Source organism: Phallusia mammillata, chromosome 2 (genome assembly GCF_965637545.1).
Source record: "Phallusia mammillata chromosome 2, kaPhaMamm4.hap1.1, whole genome shotgun sequence".
NCBI lineage: Eukaryota > Metazoa > Chordata > Ascidiacea > Phlebobranchia > Ascidiidae > Phallusia > Phallusia mammillata.
This window is the reverse complement of record NC_137253.1, coordinates 26,952,491-26,968,926: the sequence shown is the minus strand read 5'-3', so window position 1 is coordinate 26,968,926 and position 16,436 is coordinate 26,952,491. Positions and strand designations below refer to the sequence as shown.

Here is a 16,436-nt window from a genome sequence, read left to right as displayed (position 1 = left end):
CGTGTAGAGATCGATCTTTCGCACCCCAAGGCACTGATTGTCATCTTACATCCTTATCAGCCATGCTCGCTTTTGAAATTAGCGAATTGCGTATCTGATGCTGATCCGTCCGGTATAATAAGTTCGTAATTGCCCTGCATTTCAGACTAAACGCTCACGCGTATTTGATTAGCCTGAAAAACAAATGTCAAAATTCAGGTTTGTCCACATTTTTTGAGCAGATCCATTGTTTGTTTATAAATCAAAATTAAGATTCTTTGTTTACGATACGTTTGTAAAATACTCTTCGGCCGTTTTTTTGCAAGTCCCAGTTAAATTCAAAGCATATTTTTAACATTACCCTCGTTTGGAGTTTGGGCAAGTTTTTCTGAGACAAAAATTGTACTCGCCCAAATACCGATTCGCACGATTCTATTTGAATAAGGAACTGAAGATATTGAATTTTGCCATTGGTTGTTATTGAATGAATTGATTTCAATCAATTGTTTTTACTGCATTAAAAAGGGAAATAATCTTCAGTTTATGCTCTGGTATCGATGACTTTTGATCTATTGTAAAATCTTTAGTTTGAATCAACACACAAAAGTACAGCTGCTGTGGAAAGTTACCTCACCAGCCTGGCCACCTTTTTATATCTTGTTCCTAAAAGCGCATTCCAGCATGAGGAATTTGGCGACTCAAGGACGACATCAAAGTTGTTCTCTGGTCACGAATCAGCTTAGGTCTGGATGGAAGACTTTAAACGTCGCGTCGGCTGGCGAGGAAACCGACTTGTTGTTTGGTGCAACAGACCACAGGTGTTACTGGTCTTTATACCCGGTGTGGAGTTGTTGTCAGTCGGGGCGGGTTCTGCTGTCTCCTGAGCTCGTGTGAGGATTTGGCATTGAACTTCCAAGAAAAAAATACAGGAAATTCCTCCCTGGAAATGAATGCCAAACGTCAGCTTGTTTTTACGTTCGGGTTTGTTTGTCTCGGTTCTTTTATTCCCACAAGTTGTTCATTCATTGAAGCGTTGTGTAATCATACGTTGTTGTCCTATGGACTAAATAGGGGCTGGGGAATTTTATCTTTGAAAGGTACAAAATAAACGCCACCTAGAAATTGACAAATGAACATTCGTACTACCGCTGCACATTCAAAATATGACATCCATAGTTTAATTTCTATAAAGACGAAACAAAACTGGATACTCGAAACATCATCCTTTACCTTCTTAGATTAGACCAGGATTTGGTCTTACAATTTTTTATTTTCATCTAATACATATCGCAACTTCAATCTTCACGATCCGACCATCGACAAAATGTGTAGCGTGAATTATTTGTTGTTGCCAACTTTATCAGGTGTAAACTGAGATCGTTTCCTGCGGCTAAAAATCGAGAATTTACGCTTTCGCACACAAGGAGCACATGCATCCTTTTACGGCTTGCCCCAACCTGAAAATTCATCGATCAAAAAGCTGCTGGTGACCACTTTACACTCGTAGAAGTTCATTATAAACCGCTTGCAGTCATTTGTACACGTTGTAGTCGCGGACAAAAATTTTTCAATTCTGTGAACAACAGTTGCAATTCCTACCAGGTGGTCCTTTCAACGCTTTCACTGTCGATGTCCATCAAAGTAGGCCAATTTCCGCGCCCTTCAATACAGACTATAGTGTCTGTATCTCCAAATTAGTATCTGTATTTTCTAGATTTTACAGAAAACGAAATGGATTTGCATATTTTCTTGAAAACTCTCGGTTCTTTTCATTGACATGGATTTTTTGTTTGCAATATATTTGCAAAAGGCTTTTTGTACACTTTAGATTTTTTGTTTTCAATATATTTGCGAAAGGCTTTTTGTACACTTTAGATGGTCGAGAGATAAAATAATGGAGGTGGAAACGTAACTTGGTTAATGCCATCAGATCATGGTGTTAGTAAAACATAAGGTTGTGAATGTATAAGACAGAGAATATGTGACATGATTTTTTCCAGAACTTGTACCAGAGGTCTCAAACCAAAACAGAAAACACCGAAAAAATGTTAATACCCTTCTGGTCCTGTTGAAAAGAGAGCTACAAATATTTGGTTGGGTCCCAAAGATATAATATCGTAAAGGGCGGTATGGTCGAATTACCCGATTAGATTGTCATTTTCCATCCACCATGGCTTAGGATGTCAAGATTATAATACCGTAAAAAAGCGATAAACCATAGTATTGATAAAATATACTCTTACAAAATTTGGTTAAAACTATTTTAGGTTCACTTAAGCCCCGAAAAGTTTGATTCCTATCAAGCTATGTTGTTGTTATCTTAGTAGATAAGGTTTACTTTGCAAAAAGTGCAATGTTCACTATTAAGGAGCAAGTGTCTTGATATTCGTTTAAACGACGTTTTAATAACATCGTTTTGTTTCAAGTCGTTGTGTGTAAAAAAGGAGTAGCTTTTGGTATCGTTGTCCAAATTTAATGATGAAAACAACGGCTCAAATAAACGCAAAAAAGCAACATTCTTTATTGTTCAAACGTTTCGGCAAATGCTCATGCCATCATCAGTTACACCCGTTTATATCCACTTGAGTCACGTTAAAGTTATTATCGTTTTTTTTCTTATTTTGTTAAAACAGTTGCATGCAAGAGGGTACAGTATTTTTGTCGCATCACTGCTGGCAAAAATGTTGTGAACCTATACTAAATAGGGGCAGCATACCCACCAACCCCACTCCTTGCGTCCTTTAGTTCTGAAACAAACACCTTTGTCTACTGCACGACCCGAAGCGCGTAGATGGTCAGACGGTGAATCAGTCACATGTGTTTGTTTGCGGCTGTTAACACCATCCCGGGTCTAAGTCTGCATCAAGGCCCGTCGTTTGCCAGAGAGACAAGAGCCAAGTGGAATTGCTATGCTGTGAATCACCGGGTTGTATCACGGCCCCAACGATATCCCTGAGATCTGGTTTTTAAACGCCCGTAATTACTCTACTGGTCCGTGGGTCAAAAGTGCACCTTAAAATATGTTTACGGAAGGTTAATCGCCTGGGTGCTTTGCAAATTGCCTTCAGCTGAATCACAGTGTAACTAAAATCCATTGGCAAAGAAAAAATAAACAATAATCATCCATTTTAGCATTTTTTGCATGCTACTGCCAAACGGTTTTAGCAAAATGCAGCATGGTAATGCGATTTAGCAATGCAAAGTATAGACATAACTTTAGGACAGTATATCGTCAAAAGTTAAACAAAATACGACGATAGTGAATGCCAAAACGTTTACCGACTGCTGGCGGATTTAGGACCACCCTGTTGAAAATCGCCGTTGATCCAAAAATGCGAATTCATGCAAAGATCGGCCACTTTTCTAAGCTTAAATGCTGTGGTTAAGTATTTGCCAAAAATTCAAAGCCGAATGTTTTTCACTCATGAAAGAAGGGAATATTAAAATGCAGGATAAGAATGTAAAAATGCCCATAGTTAGCGGTAAATGCGAAATAACCCCTGAACTTTGTTTACATTTACAAATCCTTGCTGCCTTTACCCGGCACTGCTTGCTCAAATTTTTTATCGTTTTCAATTTACTCATTGTCAAACGCAAGGCAACTCAGACGAGGGTCGGATAAACTTTTGCTTATCAGCCGCCACAAGCCTTACGTCGTCAGGGCGAAGACCCGATGTTTACTCCTTCGGAAGCGGGAGCAGATATTTAAGTTGTGTGTCACTGCTATTCATGAGAAGTATGTGGCGGGGGGCTTGACATAGGGAAAGTGCGGTGTCACGGTGTTAAGTTGCGTTGAAGCTGTTTGCCAGTTCCTTATCTGATTACGCCGGTCGCCTGAAAAGCCTTTGAAAGCTCATCGCCAGCTCTTCCATGGTTCTTTTGCCGATGAGCCCCTTTATGACTTAAGTAGCCTGGTGTTGACAGTTAACTTGCTTTCAGTGTGCCGCGAGTCTCTGGTTTATTTATGAACATAGCCGAAATGTATCAGCAAATTTACTGCTTTTAAAATGTTAACTGACATTCACTTTAGGCAATCAAACCACTTCTTCTCAGCAGTAGAGCTGTGTACTGGTTACAAACATTTGAAACAATGTCTCCGTCCAACATTTTGTATTGATTTCTTTGATAGAATTGTCACATTTTTACGAACTCACATCATACTTCAGTAGTCACAATTTTTAGCTGATGAAACAGACCTTTTTAATTTCATTTAGTTTTGACTCTACATTATATTCACAGTATTTTGTTACCATAGTTTTAAATGTGTCTTGTTTTTTATTTCAGTGTTCTGCGCAAAGAACATCTGCAAGAGAGATTTCTTCCGTAAGTCTTGCTTGTTTCTATTTCAAAGCAAAGTTTGTGACTGTGTAGCATCCAAACAATCTCTAGAAAAAGCGCGAAACCCAAATTCTACCCACTTGTCAGTGTTAATGATCCCTTGTGTGAAACGGCCCAAATTTGTTTTTGGGAATACAGTTGATCCCTAGATAAGGCGCTGCTTCTTGCGCTGTTTACCGCAACTATTTCAGGATCATTACCTTATTTTTGTGCCTACTTAAAAGGATCGCCTTACTACGTGTTCGCATATGATACATACGTGTTTGCATTGATTTACCAAAGTATGAAACCGATAATCATGCTTTTGGACTTACATACATTTGGCCAATCTATGTACTCAAAGAAGTCAATTTATGTTAAAAGTACTGGTATTAAGTTCACGAAAAGAAAAGGATGTAGTAATTAGCCAAGTTAATTTAATCATTCTACTTCCTATTTTGAATTGGTTTGTCTTAACTCATTTTATTTTTTCACTTCAGGTCTCCCAGACCCGTTTGCGAAGATTCTGGTTGAAGGATCCGGTCAGTGTCACGTGACAGGAACTTGCAAAGCCACGCTCGACCCAAAGTGGAACCAGCATTATGATCTGTAAGTTACGCATTTAAACTTTATTTTGAATTCCTTTTGCATCTTCTAATTTCTGATAATCAGGCCGTTCTGTATTGCACTAATGATTCGACATTATTCTGTTTTATTTCAATTTCATTTCCATTCACTAAGAATGGAAAGTATTTTCCTATTACCAAAATTTGAGGATGAATATCTTGGAATATTTCGACTAAAGGCATCTTCAGTTCCTATAAAAACCATAAGATACAACATCAATAAAAAGGAATAAAAGTAAACAACAATACTCTTAGTTCACATTTCCATTTAACATATCATAACAATAATAAACATATTTTTTTGTGGTATTCCTTGATTGCTGTTCCTGAAAACTTATAAACCGTTTACATTTTAGTGCGAGCAGTGGTTTTACAAAATGCATTCATTTTCTTTAAAATCACTTAAGGTAAAGTCGAGTACTCTTATTATATATTCTTTAATATGCCGCACGTGTCTCTTAACACGTTAGGTGCAATATTCACGTACAAGTATTTGCACATGCAGTTTACATAGTGTCGCTGCCATTGAATCGAATGTTTGCCTTGCCATTGTTCCAATTTGCACATGAATATAACCTTGCGTACTGGAACACTACTATACTGCGTAACTAAACAATCCTGTAACATTCCTTGCTAGTGGCAACTGTTGTCAAAGCCCAGGTACAAGGTTTACGCAAATAAACCCACAGACGCATTGTCTACGACGCAAAAATACTAAAATATGGCTTATTCCGAAGGCTCCTTTATAGCTTCTTAGATTAGAACAAAAATAAACCTTGTACCTCGAATGCTGTAGGCTTAACGCCTCACTGCATATCCAACGGTCGTTTTTGTTTGCTGACGCAACCAACCTACCACTGTTGCTATCAAACACATAACAAAAGATAGGACTCTAGCCTTGGTGCCTGACTCTATCCCTGCTAGCCCTGTAAAACACACAATATTGACTCAGTGAGCAGCGGGTTGGGTTTATTTCTAAGTCATTAACTAACTACGATCCAATGCTGCATATGTTTTCAATCGAACACCGTGTGTAGGTTTGGTGCGATGGCCTGCGAAAAAAAAATTCCCGTGTTTTTAACGACCATTCAGGTTTATGGTTCGAAAACACACACGAATGTGTCGTAAGACGATAACGAGGTTACAACAACACTGTGTTATTTTCCAAACGTACGGATGATGCCGTTTAGGCGAAATGTTTATTCCCATTGCATAAAACTGATCAATTCTGTTTGGAACAAGGGATTTACCAACCATTGGTTTTACTGTTCTGGAGTCAATAATACGAACCACAAACAATAAAAGCAGAAAAACAAATGAAATACGAACAAAGTTATAGTGCAATCATGTTATAAAGCAGCATATATGCAACTTATTCATCGCTGTGTAATTTGCATCACTTCAGCTTAGTGTGCCGTCTTAAGGATATAAACTCAAAAACTTAAATATTTTACTTAGGTATGTTGGCAAGTCGGATTGTATCACAATCTCGGTGTGGAATCAGAGGAAAGTTCACAAGAAGAACGGGGCTGGATTCCTCGGTTGCATCAGGATCAGCTCGAACGCCATCAACCGACTGAAAGATACCGGATACCAGAGACTCGATTTATGCAAGCAAGCCCAAAATGACCCGGAGGGTGTGCGGGGTAAGACTGGTACTTTTTGTATGATTAAGAAAATCAGATTTAAATACTTTTTGACATCAGCAAGCAAAAAAAAAAAACGCTAAAGACAAGGCAGCACATTAGAAAACTTAACAAAAGCTAGACAAATTATGTGGCGAGTTTATTTTGAATTTATAAACCATTTTAATTGTGAAATGGTCTGTGTATAGTGTATTAAAAAATCACGAGTCATCAGAGACTTAGTACAAGAGATAGAGACAACAATCACATATAATAACAGACTGAAAACTTTGACAAGTCTGAAGTCATCCACCGTTTTTTATGTCTGTTTATTTTATACTTATCAGTATTCCAGTTTTGCATTCTTTGTTAAATTTGTATGTCCTGAAATCGTCACACTTTGGTCTTTTCCAGGTCAAATCGTTGTAAGTATAGAGAGTCGGGATCAGGATGAAAGAACTTCATCAAACCTTGTGATCGATGCAAGCTCCATCCTTCCTCCTCCCAACGAAAACGATCTTCCGGAGGGATGGGAGGCCAGAAGAACGAACGGGAGAATACAATATGTCAACCATTATGCAAGGTAAGACAATTACAACTGAATATCAATGGAATTAAACGTTATAAATGAGTTTGAAAGGTACATTGGTTCAACGGTTCAACGGTATATTTTTCAAGGGTGCTTTAATTAAGTCAAGTTAAATGTATGGCGAATACTGCTGAACAATGTGGGGCTTTGATGGGTCTGTAAAGGGTCTGTAAGGTAAAAGCCCAGTGCTGTGGACTACATAGATGCGATAGTTATTTCAGCTGCGCAGTTTTAAAACATATTGAAATTCTTTTCTACTTGAATAAGGAAACTGAATCTTCACAGAACGACACAGTGGGAACGACCGAGCCAGCCTAGTGGGCGGCGCAACCGTCGACCGCTAAGCACCATAACCCCTCAAGAAACGTCAAGTCAGCGGCGGCAGCGGACAGCAAGCTCAAGTACGCCCACCGGAGGGCGCCATCAACAACAGCCAGCTTCCACACCTCCGCCAAGACTCAACGACGACCCTTCTCGCCACGAAAGCTTCATGACTCGAAATCAATTGCACGGGACACCTTTACCTGAAGGATACGAGCAACGGACAACTCCGCAGGGCCAGGTGTATTTCCTACACACACAGACTGGAGTTTCGTCCTGGCATGACCCCAGGGTACCCCGGAACATGACCGATATTAACCCTGAGGACCTCGGCCCGCTCCCTGACGGTTGGGAGTCGCGATCGTCGGCCACCGGGCGGTTATATTACGTTGACCATTCGAGTAGAACAACGCAATTTACAGACCCAAGGTTGGGAAGATATATGGGACAGTTACAGAACAGGGAGCAAAGTAATGGTAAGTAAACTAAGTGACGTTTTTGTAAAATATAAGTTCCTTTCTGTTTTTTGTTCTTTTTTGAGGGTTTGGCGTTAGGAGCGAAATGTAGGTTCTACAAGTTTACCGTGATTTTGTTGAAATTAGTAGTTATATTACTTTAGTGTTTTGTTCAACTCTTCGTCAGTTGGATATTTTCTGTGCTTTTATTTTCTGTCTCAAACAATGTACAATATGTTGTCCTTTATCTGAAGTTGTTTGTTGGCTATACAATAAACTTTAGTAGAAAATATTTACATTACAACTGACCGAAATGTTTCAGTTCTGTTCGTATCGATGTGAAAAATAACAATTGCGTTCTGCATCCAGGTGAACCCCCAGCTCCAAGCGAGCCCCCGCACCACCATCTACCCCGTTACAAACGCGACCTCGTCCATAAACTCAAGATTTTAAGAACAGAACTTCAATCACAACAACCTCAAACCGGTCACTGTCGTCTTGAAATAAAGAGATCTGAGGCCTTCGAACAATCCTACAGGTATGGATAGTTTGTTGCTTGTTATTTAGCAAGCCAGGGTTCTTTAAATTGCTGTCCACGTTTTGGGGGCATTGTGAGCAAATATGCACGACGGTTTAAAATATTTTCCTGAAGTTGGAGGTAGCCAAAGTTAATAGCGAAGCCAGAGTTGCAAACCGAATCGTTTATTAAAAGCCCGTTTGGCTCGAAGTTTGATTTACATGCCTACAAGAAAGCCTACAAAACGCTGTACAGAAACAGGCCTACAAAAAGACATACACTATGAATAGCCAATAGACAATGCCCCAAATACGACGTTTTAGGGCTGTTTGGCATTAGGTTAAGTACAGCAACTGGCTAATTAGCTGAATTATGGTAAAAAATTACTGACACACAGTGTGAAATCAGGCCTAAATCAAGCCCGTTTGTTAAAAATCACCGAACCTGGCCCGAAAAGCCTGACCCGACTTACAACTCTGAGCAAGTTAAGAAAAATATGCTACTGTTTAAATATTTTAGATCGCTTTCCAGGATAAGTATGCTTTAATACACGGCGCTTGTTGCTACGATGTCGGATCTTTACGTGTACTGAGTCAACGTATTGGTATTACATTTGCGTATAAGCCAACATATACTCACACAATACAGCTTGTTTAAAGACAACGATCTTATTGATCTGGCACACTCATGCAAATTTCCATTATAATTGTATCAACAAAGCCAGCAATTACCTTCATTTGCCTGTGTGCCTTTCAAAGGCCTCTTGGAATATACCATGGGATCGAGTCATTATACCAATTAGTTATTTGATGCCTACTGGGAAATGGTTGAATTAAAACGGCAATGATGTAATATTGGCAATTTGGCGAGCAACGCCGCATCAATGCCCCGGGCTTATTAACAAACGCTAGATTAGGTAATTACTGGGAACAAATAGCGGTCGTACTCTAGTCTAAGTCATATTTGCATTTACAAAAAAAACTATGCCTAAAATCGTTAGACGGGATTAAGATTTATACTTGTTGTTACATGACCAGTTACCACCGTCCCCTATGATTTTCCTTTATGAAAACCATCGAAAAATGATTAAAAACCATGATAACACTTTCTGCAGATCAATTTGCGACTGATGGACGTTTGTAATGCTTTGTCAAAAACGTTTTTAAATGACTCCCCTTTAATGTTGTACATCTTGGCCAATAAATTTTCACCTAAAAATGCAACGGTCAGCAAATTTTTGTGAATTCCACTCAATTTGCAATTGTCAGAACATAACAATTGTTGTTCCCAACCTTACAGAGCCACAAGGCAGGGTATGGTCAATAAGTAATACGCGTTCAAAAATAACAAGCAGACAATTATAACTTGCTCGAAATATCCCAATTAATCCGACTATTAAGCGTCAAGCAGTATATCCCGACAAGTATATGAAAATTTACTTCATGTTGCCGTTTAAAAAAACATGGCTAATATTTACAAAACAGGAAAAATCTGTTGTGTATTTGTTCTTTTATAAAATACGTTTTTTCGTTAGTCTTATCATGAAGATGAAGCCAAAGGATTTGACGAAACGTCTCATGGTGAAATTCTCGGGCGAGGACGGACTTGATTACGGAGGACTGGCTCGTGAATGGCTTTACATTCTCTCACACGAAATGTTCAACCCGTACTACGGCCTTTTCCAGGTTTGTATAACAGACTCAACATGTACAAAAAGCATTGTACGCGTCTCCCAAATATTATATCCCCGATATGTACTCAAAATCACACGATTTTTTTCTCTGCGTTGTTTTGAATCTGAAAATCGTAACCTTAAATGATAACAAATTTTCTCTTCAAAACAAATTTCATGTAAAATACTAAATGAATTAGGCACCCGAATAGAAAATTAAATAAAGTACATATTAATGAAAGAAAAATGAAAAATGTAATATCATTAGTGAATGATTTTTGGTATACGTGTAAAACCAATATCAGTAATGTCACCTTTTAACAATAAATACGGTTTGTTCAGTATTCCCGTGAAGATATTTACACACTTCAAATTAACCCCGATTCCCACGTGAATCCCGACCATCTTTCCTATTTCCACTTCGTTGGTCGCATCCTGGGCATGGCAGTCTACCACGGTCACTACATCGATGGTGGATTCACGATGTTACTTTACAAACAGTTGCTCGGGAAACCGATATCGTTAGAAGACATGGAAGAGGTAAATGTTGACCAAGTAGATTGTCCTACCAGCTCATTTTTGCAACTTTCCATCCGTTAAAAGTGTACAAAAAATATTTCTTAAATTGTCAATGGGGAGTTATAAACTTGCTGATTCGGTAGTTTTGTGCGTTTCAATTCCTTGCGCCCAATTTGATTTTTTTCCGGATATCGCAATCCTCTGTTGTCGCCCATTTAATAAAACGGCAATGACCTGCGTTTCTGCTAACGTTGCTTTTTATGTGTTTAAAAATGTTTGAATCTAGTAATGATCTTTAAAGAAACCAAAAATTGCGCAAATAATAAACTTAATTAGCAAAAAAATACCAGTTTTTCTGTTACAATTTTAACACGACGTAATGTCACACTAATGACGTCATAATTCCGCAGACAAAATGCTCGTTCCAAAATGCTTAAATTTGACACATAATAATTTACGCATTTGTGTTTAGGTTGATCCGGACCTTTACAAGTCGATGCGTTGGATTCTGGAGAATGATATCACCGATGTACTCGATCACACCTTCTGCGTTGAACACGACTCGTTCGGGGAGAGAGTGACGCACGAATTAAAGCCCAACGGTTTGGATATCTTGGTCACCGAAGCGAACAAGAGAGAATATGTGAAACTTTACGTCAAGTGGAGATTCCTGCGAGGCATTGAAGCGCAGTTTCTGTCGCTATCCAAGGTAAATTGAATTGGCTTATGTATGCGATATTTGTAACAGATCGTTTAGGGATGGAATTCTATAAATGTGTTGTATAAATTTCATTAAAATTAATGTTAAAATGTTGCAAAACGAAATCTTTTTTGGTGCAGAAAAGTTATTACTTAAATTATGCAACACGAATAGGTTGTGGTTCTCGGACATGTTAAGCTTGTACTAGACTAGCGAAATTATTATTTTTTCGCTGCACGCATTGTAGGCTAAAAGTAAATGACAATTTAAAACTGTGATTTATGAGTGAGACTACATTGGGTGTTAACTATGATTAACTCGAACGCCAATCATTGTCATAAACACCCACATTTTGCCATCAAGCTCTAAAACACAAATGACTCATTCGCTTCACACTGTTTAAGAATCACTGTTGTCAATTCTGCAAAGATTTCCTTTTAACAACGGCACTTTGCCCTTGCAATTGCGATACACCACTTAAACATACTGTACAGATACCATTGGTTTCATACCGGGAAATTACTATTAAAGGCAACTTAAAAATATCCCACTGTAGGCTACTGCACATGTATTTGTATGTTAAATTTTCATCGACGCCACTTTCTTTACTTAGGGTTTCTACGAGCTAATTCCGAAGCATCTCCTTCGGCCGTTTGACGAGCGGGAATTGGAGCTGATAATTGGAGGACTCGGGAAGATCGATGTTGATGATTGGAAGAAAAACACCAAGTTGAAACACTGCAATCCCGACTCCAACATCGTCAAGTGGTTCTGGCAAGCTATCGACAGTTTCGACGAAGAAAAAAGGGCAAGGTAAAATTTAAATCAAAACTTTGTTAAATGTAATACTACTGTACGCTAAACATTCCTATATTATGCTTTTAACTATTGTTACCTACAATTTATTACCAAATTCTTGGTGTAAAATACCTATTCCAAAATCCTAAACTTTTATAGATGTAGGCCTACCTTTAACAGTACGATTTCAAAAGGCTTAGTTAAATATGATTTTAACGCTGTTTATCTTTAAAAAATAATCGTAAGATTTTGATATTCACAGGGTGTTGCAATTTGTTACCGGTTCGTCACGCGTCCCACTTCAAGGCTTCAAAGCCCTACAAGGTTCCACCGGCACACAAGGTCCACGACTCTTCACAATTCAGTATGTCGACAATAGAACAGATTGCCTACCGAAAGCACACACTTGGTAAGTAACGCATGAATTCTCAAAATTACTAATTCTTAATCGACAGACCTGTATTATAAGTTGCAGATTCCTCACTGTAAAAACATGTTTGGCAAATTAGACCCGTCTGTTATTTTCGACAATTATAAGTAATTAAGGTTTATTTAAAACCCGCATTGAAAGTACTTATGTAAGTAGTTTGTTTCATTAAACTGCTACGGGCAATTGAAGAAACTTTGACTTAGATAGCAATGTCACATGACGAATGACTTGCGATAAAATGCAATAACCACATACACGTTTTTTGGCAGTTCTGATTTTAATCAAATTGATGCTAAAAGATTGTGTTTTGGTAAATTGCTCTACTCCTTGCTTGCTACCTTTATGTGATAATACGTTCAATAAATGTACATTCAATTTACCTGGTCTTTTTTAACAGTTTCAATCGCATCGACTTGCCACCTTACGAAACCTTCGAGAAACTTCTTGACAAACTCACATGTGCGGTTGAGAACACATGCGGCTTCTTTACCGAGTGAAAAACACAACTTTCGAGACCGGGAAATCCCTCTAATCCAAGGCCTATTCGGAACTGGGCGAAGAGAAACGAACCTCCATGTTGTGGTTGATGAGAGTTCTTCAAGATACTGAAATGGCGGTTTGCGAAAAAACAACGTTTGAATTCGATTTGATTGTTGTCTATTTATATTCTTTGTGTTTCACTTTTTTGTATTTCTAGCTTTTGCGGCAATCGTTTCATGGCGCGCTGTAGCAAAATTCAAAGTGGCAATGTGGGAAACTTTTTTCTTGTTTTTCAAAACAATCTGCGTTCTAATCCCAGCATTGAAACGGATTTGCATTATGCAGTCCTATTAATTTCGCATATTTTACAATTTGTTCAAAAGCCGAAGAAGCGTTGATCGTTTCCGGTGCATGTAAAATATTGCTTTGCTCTCTGTGGCGCCCCCTAGCCGCTGCCGATTTCTGTCTCGATCTACCTCAACGTGCTGTACATAAGCCCCGCGAACAGAGTTGTGGCTACTTCGTACACTTGCTACCTATTTTCTGCTACTTCTCAACTCAACGTGGCTCGAAAAGTTCAGTCTGCACTTCGACGCGGCCTGACGTCATCAACACGTGACGTCACAAGCCGCTTGGGCACGTGACACGACGTTGTTCTACTATCAGCACCATTAAGTCGTTGTGTCATCTCTTTATAATACGTCATCGAATTCATATAGGCATATTTCGTAGCAAAACTTATATTTCAACTGAATTCTTTTTAAAACAGTCACTTTTACTTGTGAAAATCACTAAATTTCTGGTGCTTACATGTGTAATACCTTTATTGTCGCTTTCTTTTATGGAACCAAAAAATCGCCTTCATCTGTATTTTGCATTTTTTTCAAATTCGCCGACGAAATAATTCCTCAGCATACGTGAAAATCAGCATGAAATTTTGCATACAGTACTGTTGTTGTGCACCTCAGTAATTTTGCGCCTATGCTTGGAGGTTAATTGGTCACTTTACGGCAAATTCGAAAAATCTTAGTTTGTGACCACATTATACCATCAGTGGCCACATAACGATAATTTTGAAAATATAACTGCTATTTATGTGAACGGCTATTGAATTTTTTAGATATCGTTTTTTTTAAAAAAAAAAAAACTATCTCTGATCAAATGCGGAGAACATAATTTTGGCGGTAAAATTAAACTATTAAACCATTTTTGTTTTTGACACCCACTTACTTTATTTTTTCGATTTTTATTTACAATCAACTGTCGTATGCTTGTGTCTTGTGTGTGTCAGTGTTACAGTGTTGTACATACGAGAGTATAAGTTTATTATGGGGCTGCCATCGTATGCGTCGCCCCTTTCTCTCTTTCTCTCCCCCTCTGAACGAAATAAAATCATTCAAAACATGCTTTATAGTTTGATGATATAGTTTAAGAGAAGAAGTTGGCCAGTTGCTTACAGTGCCAAGTATAGAAGGCTACATTTTATAAACTTGATTTACATCTTAATATTTCAAAAAGTTTACTTTGTGTTGGTAATTAATGTTTTTGTACAATGTCCACTATTTGTCACGATTTTCGATTTTTTGTTGTTATTTTGTTTCTTGCATATTAGGTACACTTGGTAATTCAGTCTTGTCAGCATTAAAAGCAAATGACGCGCATTGAATTTTCTGTTTAGTTTAGATTTAGACGCTGAAAATTATTTCTTTGTTTCACACTTATTATGACGCAACTATAAAGAAACGGATATTGATGGCCGGGCACACACACCACAAACCGAGACAACAACCTCACATTGTGTGTTAACCTGCACGTCGCCAGTTTGCTTCTTTCATTCTTGACGTTTCATGCTATAGACGTGGTTAATTGTAGCTGCTAGAAGCGGGTTTTCTTATGTTATTGCAATGCAATTATCATTTTCGACTTTGTGTTCTGAATAATCATCAAAGAAAGTGTAATCAAAACATTTGGTAATTTCAAAAACTGAGCCGCACCAGAGGGACCAAAGAGCCGCATGCCGCTACGGAGCCGCGGGTTGGCGACCCTGGACTAGACAAATAAAGACTATAATGGAAGCAATAATGGAAGACATGCTGACGTTATCTTTATGTATAACAAACAATTTGAATAGTTTGGTATTATGCAGCGACTTACCCGGTTTACAATACGGTCTGACATAAACGTTCGATAGATCATCCCAACATGGCCACTTTGAACACTTGATACAAGACTGATGGAATTAGTTGCTAAAGATTCTCGCCGCTGTGTTTTGCACCAACAAGATAATTCAGAGCTTTTCGAAGGCCATCACTAACCAATATGTGTCAAACTCCGTAACGCTACTTCAATTAGCATCTTTTCCTCGACCATCTTCATATTCTTAAGTATGACCTATGACAGGATGAGCACTTCTCAAGTACCCCTTGCTTCTGAGACACCTATGGTTACCGAATGCACTTTAAAAACAACTTTTTGATACATTTACTGGTTGGAGTTCGTCCTAGTTCTCGACTTGGCTGCTTTTGATGCGTGGAGTTGTGAATTTTTATTTCGAGACACTGTAAAAGTTTTGATTATAAATGAGCTCATTCGATGTCGCTTTTTAGGTTATATAATCAAACTCCGGAATCTAAAGCTATGGCTGTAGCACATTGGCTTGCCTTGTCGCCAACTTTTTTTCAGTTGTTTGTAAAGTTCCAAAAATCGCCATAAAGTCATCCGTTTTATTATAAAACAACGTGGATTTCTATTTTAATACACGTACAAGCTTTTTTCCCATCATCCGTTATTGCTTTGCCATGTTTGCATATTTTGGAATTGGATAGAAAACAAGTCTTATGATCTGTTTTGCAAGAAATTGAGTTTATACGCATCTTATTGGTTGTTGCAACGTTTGTGCAGTTATTTTGGGATGCGCAAACCGTTTTCAATCAATAAGCTTACCACGTCATAAATTGCATGAACACTGATTTGTCAGGGTTAAGTCGTAAGTTCGCAACTAGAAATAAATAATATATTGTCCAAAATACCTTCATTGACAGTTGACACTCGTCATAAACATGAATATGTCGTTTATAAACTTAAGTTTAGCTTATAAGCTTGAACGCACTGTGTTTAACTACAATATTGTAACTGGACGACTGTTTTTGCATGCTTTGTTTCTGTGATGTTAGATATTGTCATAAATAGGATTCAAATTTTAAAGGAAAGGAGTTTTGTTAATTCAATTGATTATCAAGTTTTTTTCTGTTCTGTTATTTGCAAATTTACAAATTATGAAGTCAAACCAATATACTTAATTATCTATATTTTAAACTTTGATTGCAATTCATTGCATGATTAATTAAGACGAATTTGTTCAGCTGGTTTCTGATATTTTCAACCTTGCGAATGCAGCAGTTTTGTTCT

At 38.0% G+C, this 16,436-nt stretch overlaps 1 protein-coding gene across 5 annotated transcripts in view; it reads left to right on the top strand.

Moving 5' to 3' along the window:
• Positions 1–14,434, top strand: part of LOC145214173 (E3 ubiquitin-protein ligase SMURF2-like) — a 28,938-nt gene extending 14,504 nt beyond the window's left edge. For 2 of the 5 annotated variants that reach the window (XM_080082659.1, XM_080082661.1), the window contains 12 exons: positions 4,264–4,302; positions 4,797–4,905; positions 6,381–6,568; positions 6,962–7,130; positions 7,422–7,933; positions 8,282–8,450; positions 9,964–10,114; positions 10,444–10,641; positions 11,093–11,329; positions 11,934–12,133; positions 12,381–12,527; positions 12,946–14,434. In XM_080082659.1, the coding sequence (XP_079938785.1) occupies positions 4,264–4,302; positions 4,797–4,905; positions 6,381–6,568; positions 6,962–7,130; positions 7,422–7,933; positions 8,282–8,450; positions 9,964–10,114; positions 10,444–10,641; positions 11,093–11,329; positions 11,934–12,133; positions 12,381–12,527; positions 12,946–13,045 (2,219 nt within the window). In that variant the 3' untranslated portion in view covers positions 13,046–14,434. Of the gene's footprint in view, positions 1–566; positions 961–4,263; positions 4,303–4,796; positions 4,906–6,380; positions 6,569–6,961; positions 7,131–7,403; positions 7,934–8,281; positions 8,451–9,963; positions 10,115–10,443; positions 10,642–11,092; positions 11,330–11,933; positions 12,134–12,380; positions 12,528–12,945 lie in introns of all 5 variants that reach the window. The other 3 variants (XM_080082657.1, XM_080082658.1, XM_080082660.1) reach the window with 2 other exon arrangements.
• Positions 14,435–16,436: the final 2,002 nt, after the last annotated feature.